Source organism: Osmia lignaria, chromosome 12 (genome assembly GCF_051020975.1).
Source record: "Osmia lignaria lignaria isolate PbOS001 chromosome 12, iyOsmLign1, whole genome shotgun sequence".
NCBI classification, from domain to species: domain Eukaryota; kingdom Metazoa; phylum Arthropoda; class Insecta; order Hymenoptera; family Megachilidae; genus Osmia; species Osmia lignaria.
In genome coordinates, this window is record NC_135043.1 from 2625827 (window position 1) to 2634526 (window position 8700).

The following is an 8700-nucleotide window of genomic DNA, read 5'->3' on the forward strand; positions in this document are numbered from 1 at the left end:
TCACTGGGACAGAAGATCTCTCTTCGAAAACTGCAGCAGCTTGAATCGTCGTCGACGATTGCTGTTGTTTCTGTCGCCTGCAAGGTAAAACGCATAAAGTTAGAAATACTTGTAGGATAATTCATACAAATTATTAAAATGTATAAATCTAAAACACTTACAGTTTTCTACAACTACTTTTGAAGGAGAGCCTCTTACTTCCCGGAAACCTGTGACAACTATTATTTCTTTTATTTCCCATTTATGTTTAATTTGTTCACAAATGCTTGGAAATGTTCTCAGTAATATGTCTTCCACGTTACCGCGAAGACGTCTTATTGTTAGAAAGAACTAGATGACAACGCGGGCCGTGGCAACGCGCTACGTACATGTGAAACAAAAACGAAACGCCAACGCTGTGGCGTTTTCAAATTTCACTGGCAGCAACAGTTCCACACGTGCTACGAACGAGTGAGGTCGTGAGGTGTGAAAGAAATATAACGGAAATATGGATCTACGAAATCGCAGTAAGTGTTTTTTCATCTTTTCATCTTTACTTCGCGAGCATTTGCTACAGAAATATTTTTTTCAACATTTCCTTTTTTTCATATAGAGTAGGTCACAAAATTATTCGCTCACCGTTTCAAACAGAATAACAACTTAAATTTAGAAATGTCATATTTTACATTTTCATTACAGGCTCAAATAAAAAAGTTAAAATTGCCTTTTGTAAACGCGTGTCCGCGAGACAATGTTACAGACGACTATTCCAACGGTTTCTGCAGCAATTGTTACAGAAACCGTTGGAATAGTCGTCTGTTTCATTGTCTCGCGGACACGCGTCTACACTTTTACTATTTTTTTCTCGATTTCGAAAAATTGTAATTTTTTAAAACGACAAAAGTACATATCTTTATAAATTAATCAAGCCATTTAGTCCAATTTGAGGTACATATTCTGTTTTAATTTTATGCGATAACTTGTGCAGAGACAATTTTTGTCTTCCGGTGTATTATCAATGTTTTTCAATGTTTTTTTAGAAAACAAAAAAGCAAAATCATTGGGGGCGGAGGCGCAGCCGCAACCAAAGGCGCAGCCGCAGCGACAACCCCAGGCCCAGCCGCAGCCGCACCAGCAGCCGCAACCACAGCCACACTAGCAGCCGCAACCACAGCCGCACCAGCAGCCGCAACCCCAGCCGCAGCTGCAGCAAGACATGCAGCAAATAAAGAATTTTATGCACATGCTGCAACATGCTGGGTATATCGTAAGTCGTTTCTTTACTTTCCTCCTTTGCACGTTATTTCTGCACTTCATTCTTTATATATAATAACATAATGTTTATTTTTCCAGCAGCACCAGTTGGCACACCAACAACCGTAGCCGCACCAGCCGCCGGCACAACAGCAATAAACAGAATATACTGTAAGTCTTTTTTTACGTTCCTGTTTGCACGTTATTTCTGTTATTCATTGTTTATATATAATAACATAATATTTATTTTTCCAGACATACATATCAATGAAACAGCGGCAGCTGGAGCGGCAGCGGGTCAGAGAATGCCGCCAGCTGCGGTGGCAGGCCAATCTAAATCGCGGTCGCAACCGACGCGACCGTACTGGTGGCCCGGGTGGGCTGAACGCGCTCAACTGCGGTGCAGCCCGCGGTACGGTGTACGTAGTTTTAGGGCCTAGTGGCTGCATTTGCGAGCGGCATCCGTAAAAAGTGAGTACGATGATAATGTATACATAACATGTGATAATGACGAAGATAATACAAAACTATAATTTGTTTGATTTCAGGAACTATTACTGCTACTACTACTACTATTATTATTATCATTGTTGTTATTATTATTTTTATTATTATCATCATTATTTTTATTATTATTATTATCATCATTATTTTTATTAGTATTATTATTATCATTATTATTATTATTAAACTTATGACTACAACAAATTATAACATTTTCCCCTATTCCTCATTAATTTTGATTCAATATTTTTTTAATTTTTAATTTTTTTAAAACAAACTGTTTTTTACTTAATTTTTAAAAATATTTATATATTATTATATTGTTACGTTCTCGGAGTGCCCCAACCCCTGAAAGGGGCGCGGGAAACCAGGACGACCTCTGGTCGATCCAGGCTGAGCCTCAACTGCGCGCGTCTCTGGGCGGCGGATAGGAGAACGACCGGGTGCGTGAAGTGGGCCCCGAGTACCGTAGAACGGGACGCTTCTGGCGACCAGGATACGGAGAAGGTGTGCCTACGGAGTGCCCCGGCCAACGGGTGCTATAAGGGACCCCTGAAGGCCTAAAAACCCTCGGAGGGGAACTAAAGCCTCGTCGCGGACCAGCTCCCCAAGCTAAGGTGTAAGCAATCGTGCCGAGAGCTGGATGGCACCGGGGTAATGGTGTCACGAACGATGCCCTTGGGGTACCAGGCGTCCCCCCATTGTATCTAGCCTTACCCCTGCAAGCGGGCTCTGCAGGGGTGGACCCATACTTCCCGACTACTCGTGGGACATACATGGACAAAAACAAAAACTTTAAAAATAACAACACTCAGACAAACATGGACACAAACACGGACACGAACACGGACACGAACATAACAACAAACACCAACACGAACCCACCCGGAAGCGGGCTGGTTGAGGAGGGAAGGGACCCAATCTTGGGGACCGCCTCCGAAACACCGCTGACGGGCGGTTCTGGGGTGAGCATGTCCGCGGCAGGCGAGATTACAACCTTACCGGCTCTGGACATGCTTACCCTCAATGAGGAGCCTTCCTCCGGCGCGATCGGGGCCGACCAGGGAGAAACCCCGGAACCGAACTCGGAAGCACAGAAGAAGGTAAAGCTCAGCGGAGCAGCCCGGAAGATGGCCCGCAGGGCGCGCCTAGCGCTGCCAGGGACTTCTGACCGGACTGCCACCGCTGAGACCACGAGCAAGGCTGGAATAGCCCCTGCGACGGCCGCTGCGAGGGGAGGCCCGGTTATCGGGAAACCCCGCGCAGAGACGTCGTAGGTGGGCGGTAAGTGGGCGGATGGTAAGGGGCCCAAAAGGACCCGACCATCCGTCTCCCCAAACACTCAGCCTTGCGCGAAGAAAAGGCAAAGGGTCTTTTCTTCGCCAAAAAGCTTCAGTGAGGCGCTGACGGCGGAGAGGAGGCTGGCAATCGCGCCGGCCAACTACCCGGAGTCGACCCTCACTGAGGCGCAGGCTTCCACCATCGAGCAGGCAATTGTGGGAGCGTTGTGTGGGCTCCAAAAAGGGGAGACCATGCCGCGCTTCGACGAGTGCCGCTTCAGAGTGGGCCTGCTACTAGTGACCTGCGCGGACACCGGAGCGGTGGAATGGCTGAGGGCCACTGCCACCACAATCAAGCCTTAGGAGGGGGCGGACCTCCAGGTGTTGGATGGCCGGCGCCTCCCAAAGCTCAATAGGATGGTCACGGTTATCCCCGGCCCTCCGGTGGCGACGGAGGCCATATTAAGAATGATGGAGGGTCAGAACCCGGGGCTCCGCACTAACCTGTGGAGAGTGTGGAGCAGGAGAGAGGGACCGAATTCGGTAACTCTCGTCCAGGGGGTTGACCCTGCGTCACACAGCCTCATCAAGAGGCAGGGTTCTGAGGTCCACGTGGGACTGCGCAGGGCACTCTTTAGAGAGGGACCTGCCGGGACCACGGAGGACACGAAGAACCCTGACACGGTCGCCGGGAATAAACCGGGACCAACAGCCCCGGTGATGGAGGAAGGGAAGGCGAGGGTGAGCGGTGTGGACAAGGGAGAAGGGGAGCGCAGGGCGCTGGTAACGGCGCCCTCGGAGACCCTCGCCCCCTGCGCCGACACCCTCCCACCCAAGGGCTGTAACACAGGGATGGCGGCTGCCGGATCCTCCCAAGGACCGAAGGCCGCCGGAACACACCCTCCGTCCAGTGGGAGCATCCCCAAGGCATAAATGTCAAGGGGAAGGCCGACCACGGCGGAGGCGACGAAACGAACCGGGCTTCTGGGTGTGCAGAAGGGGAATCAACGTACCCTGATACACACGCTGAAGGCCGGTACCAGGGGAAGGAGAGGGATGGGCCACGGTAAGGGTCCCTCTCATAAGTAGGTAATGGTAATGGGCCCCGGCGGGGAACATAACACACCTACTTCGACCAAGCGAGACCGGACCACATCTGACACCAACAAGGTGCCAGATGGTACCAGGTTCTCGCAGATCAACTTGCAACATTGCAAGGCGGCAACGGACATTCTCCTGTGCCGCCTAACGATGGGGCAGACAGATATAGCCCTCATACAAGAACCTTGGATCCACAAGGAACGTGTAGGAGGGCTAAACACGGGGTGCGGCTCACTCTACTATGATGCCACATCCGCAAGGCCCAGAGCCTGTATCTTCGTCAAGAAGAACATAGCGGCCCTGAAACTTAATGAATTCTGTGCAGCTGATCTTTCAGCGATTAAGGTTCAACTTAACCGCGGTGGGAACACGTCAGAGCTGGTGATATGCTCGGCGTACCTGCCGTACGACTCCAAGGAACCTCCACCTACGAGGGAACTCAGGGCTCTGATAGATCACTGTGCTGTCAATGGTCTGCACCTGGTGATCGGTTGCGACGTCAACTCGCACCACACCGTATGGGGCAGTACAAATATCAACGGTAGAGGCACAGCATTGCTGGAGTACCTCGCCACCACGGGCTTGGAGATCCTTAACATAGGCTCCTCTCCCACCTTTGTTACCTACCGCACACAGGAGGTGATTAATCTGACCCTGGGCTCCGCCAAGGTGACACAGATCATTAAACACTGGCAGGTACGGGACGAGAGCACACTCACACCACCGCCTTATCACTTTTGAATTAACAGGCGACAGGGAGGGCGGCACTGGCGAGGCTTACAGGAACCCAAAGGCCACTAACTGGGCACTCTATAAAGAGGGCCTGGAAGGGGAGCAGAAGGGGAACTGTCAGCGTCCCAGGACCATAGGCGAAATTGAGCAAGCGATGGAGCATCTGAGCTCCGCCATTACTCAAGCCTATGAGGTTGCCTGCCCGGCCAGAATCAGGAACAGTAGCAAAAGGTTCCCCTGGTGGAACAAGAAATTGGACCAAGCCAGGAAGGATACCCGCAAACTACTGAATAAAGCCACGAAGGCAAATACGCAGCCAGCTTGGGACAACTACAAAAAGTCCCAGCAAGCTTACAAAAAATTAATAAGAACCAGCAAGAGGACGGGCTGGAAGATCTTCTGCAAAGAAACCGAGTTGCCAGGTTAAGGAAGGTCTTCACGATAGGCCCCTCACCGAGGTTGGATCGTCGTAGACGCCCTAACGGAAGTCTGACGAACAACCACAGAGAAACACTAGAACACCTTATTCGAACACATTTCCCAGGCTCAGTGGCAGGGGATCGGGAGCGGCGCTGTAGCGATACCACGCGCACCGACCCTGCTCCTGCGGACTGGGGAATAGCTGAGAAGGTGATAAACGCGGACAGGGTGAGGTGGGCCATCGGCTTCTTCAGAAGATTCAAGAGCCCAGGCACTGACGGGATCTATCCAGCTGTTCAATAGCCGGGAGATGAGTGTAAGGTTCGAGAGTGACTGTACCACAGGTTTCAGTTTTTGAACGTTTATTGTACATGAACACACCGGGACGCACACCACACACGAGCAATCACGATCACACACGATACGCACACGAACGGTTAACACACACTATAATAGATGGACGAAACTGAACGGGAACACGAGATACCGACGCGATGAAACGCTGATAAAGCGACGGTGTAAGGACGCGGTCTTTGGTAGTTCGGGTAGTTCTATTGGGTATACGGTTGGGTAGGTAATAATCGCGAGGGCTCAGCGAGCTCCAGAATTCGGCTAAGCCGTTACAGATATTGTGACGTCATGAGCCAATTAGCTTTCACCACTTGTTCCGATCGTCAACAATACCCAATAAGCGGCTTAGCTAATTCGATTAGAATTAACGGCGTCGCGGTGTCTCTCGATCTTTCCAGAATGCCGAGAGAAAGAGTTTCCGGTGATAATCATGCATGCTGGAAAGAGAGCGCACGACTCAACGTCAACACGGGGCGACAGTTGGATTTAGAGATCGCCGGCTCTCTCTTACTCCGATACTAAACACCAGCACTCCTTCAAGAGGGCGGGGAGGACCTGTACAGGCGCCTGGGCCAGATCTTCAAATCCTGCCTAGCGAAGGGCTATGTACCCAAAGCCTGGAGGTACTCCAAGGTAGTGTTCATCCCGAAACCAGGGAAGGACAACTATGACCTTGCCAAGTCGTACAGACCCATCAGCCTCACCTCTTTCTTGCTTAAAACGCTGGAAAGGCTGGTTGACAGGTACATCAGAGACGAGGTTTTGGCCAGCAAACCGCTGCACCCCTCTCAACACGCCTACCAAAACGGCAAATCCACCGAGACGGCACTTCACAACCTGGTAGGTTCTATCGAAGGTGCACTGTCGAACGGTGAATCTGCTCTCTGCATCTTCCTCGACATCGAGGGGGCGTTTGGCAACACCCCTCACGATGCTATACAGGAAGCCGCGATAAGATACAATATTAAGAACTCCGTCGTAAGATGGATCCACAATATGCTGACGAACAGAACAGTCACAGCAAGCCTGGGAGAGGAGACGGTGAGGGCCGACGTCGCGAGGGGCTGCCCGCAGGGAGGAGTCCTATCCCCCCTGCTGTGGACCTTCGTGGTTGACGAACTCATATGCATACTCACCACAGAAGGCTTTGCGGTTCAGGGTTACGCCGACGACCTTACGATCACGGTCAGAGGCAGACACCCGCTGGATTTAGCGAGGAGGTTGCAAAAGGCTATCACACTTGTGGAATCCTGGTGTCGATCACACTCGCTCTCGGTAAACCCGAGCAAAACGGAGCTGGTCCTATTCACAAAGAGAAGACACTTCTATTTTAAAGCTCCTCATCTTTTTGGGACGCAACTACAACTCACAAATGAGGTAAAATATCTTGGTGTGATACTAGATAAAAAACTCACTGGAAGTACTGGAAGAACCACGTGAACAAGCAGACCCAGAAAGCAATTAGCACCTACTGGGCCTGCCGCAGACTGTTTGGCCCCACATGGGGACTCAAACCAAGTATGGTCAGGTGGATATACCAGGCCATCCTTGAACCTATTATAACATACGCCTCGATTGTGTGGTGGACCTCTATGAAGAGGGGAGCACACAGAAGGACAATAGAAAGAATATACCGAATAGCGTTGCTGGGGATAACAGGTGCGCTCCCCACCACGCCCACTATGGCAATAGGTGCGCTGCTCGATATCAAGCCACCCCATCTAGCAGTGATGGCAACGGCTTGGAGAGCGGCCATCCGCCTGCATCAAGCTGAAGAATGGTACCCGGCGAGCGGTGGGCACACCGAGATCCTAAGGGATCGGGGATCGAAGCTAATTCTGACCCACGGTGGAGATCGCTGCAAGACGGAGTACCTCTTCAGACGGAAATATGACTTAATCATCCCAGATAGGGAGAAATGGCTGGGGGACCCTAGCGGCATCCTGACTCCGAGGGGGCTGGTCTGGTTCACAGACGGCTCCAAGACCGGATCTGGCACCGGAGCCGGGGTAGCGAGGGAGAGCCCAAAGGTCGAAATGACCTACAAACTGGGCCACCACGTTACGATCTTCCAAGCAGAAGTGTTTGCCATCTGTGCCTGCGCCAAATACAATTTGGAAAGGGCCCATTCGGGCAAACACATCTACATCTGCAGTGACAGCATTGCTGCGCTTAGAGCCCTCCACAGAGTGGAGGTCGGGTCTAAGCTAGTCAGGGACTGCGCACTGACTCTGAGACAGCTATCTCTAAATAACAGAGTCAAGCTGATATGGGTACCAGGTCACTGGTAACTTAGATAACGAAAGGGCGAATGAACTGGCGCGACTGGGGGCGACAAGCTCTCAGCCATACCAGGAGCACCCTATTGGTGTCTCAACCTATACGTTAAAGGGCCTGGCTAAAGAATGGCTGAACCAGGAATTCACCAGGCTCTGGCAAAACGCTAACGGTATGAGACACACGAGGGCCCTACTTGAGGGACCGTCTCAGAAGCTGGGTGACACATTAATTCACCTGGACAGGGCGCAACTGCGCATGCTCGTGGGCCTAGTGACAGGACACTGGTACACGAAGAAACACCTCGCACGCATGAGACTCACAGAGGAGACAATATGTCCGATATGTCTCTCAGTGGAGTCGACATGCCCGAGGTGTGGGGCGGAGGACGAAACACCTCTCCACGCACTTCTAAGATGCAGGGAACTAAGGGCCCTAAGAGGATCAATCCTGGGGACCTTGGAACCCTCATCATTAAGCATTTCGGCTGGCCTGGTGCCGGTGCTTCTAAAATTTGCAACAGAAGCCCAGCTGCCTAGGCACAGCCAGTAAGGATGCTGCCTAGTGGCCCGGGTACAATGGTCCCCAAGGACTGAGTGCCCGGCTAGCCTCATCTAACAATAATAATAATAAATAATAATATTGTTACGTTGCACGACGCGAGGCGAGCGCGCAACGTAAAAGAAAAAAAATCTTTCTTTAATTCTGGGCTATCACTGCCACTAGTTCTGACCGCGTATGACGCGTTAGCGTCCTCTACGGTAAGAACAAATTAAAAGTCGGAAATTTAGATGTTAGTTTA

The 8700-nt window shown here is 51.1% G+C and overlaps 2 protein-coding genes across 2 annotated transcripts; both read left to right on the plus strand.

Moving 5' to 3' along the window:
* Positions 1-4109: 4109 nt before the first annotated feature.
* LOC143305949 (uncharacterized) lies at positions 4110-4859 on the plus strand. The gene has a single exon (XM_076691282.1). The coding sequence runs from the start codon at positions 4110-4112 to the stop codon at positions 4857-4859; it is 750 nt and encodes a 249-aa protein (XP_076547397.1).
* Positions 4860-5004: 145 nt separating this feature from the next.
* Positions 5005-8437, plus strand: LOC117602918 (uncharacterized). Its single transcript, XM_034321481.2, has 5 exons — positions 5005-5272; positions 6238-6998; positions 7043-7894; positions 8013-8185; positions 8254-8437. Exons 1-5 carry the CDS (start codon positions 5005-5007, stop codon positions 8435-8437), a joined length of 2238 nt encoding a protein of 745 aa, XP_034177372.2.
* The last annotated feature ends 263 nt before the right edge of the window (positions 8438-8700 follow it).

Excerpts from the sequence above, each read along its gene's own strand:
- LOC117602918 (XM_034321481.2), top strand. The coding sequence starts at position 5,005 with ATGGAGCATCTGAGCTCCGCCATTACTCAAGCCTATGAGGTTGCCTGC. Across the intron at positions 6,999-7,042 it reads AACTACAACTCACAAATGAG|TACTGGAAGAACCACGTGAA; the intron begins GTAAAATATCTT and ends ACTCACTGGAAG. Across the intron at positions 7,895-8,012 it reads ACAGAGTCAAGCTGATATGG|GGCCTGGCTAAAGAATGGCT; the intron begins GTACCAGGTCAC and ends TATACGTTAAAG.
- LOC143305949 (XM_076691282.1), top strand. The coding sequence starts at position 4,110 with ATGGTAATGGGCCCCGGCGGGGAACATAACACACCTACTTCGACCAAG.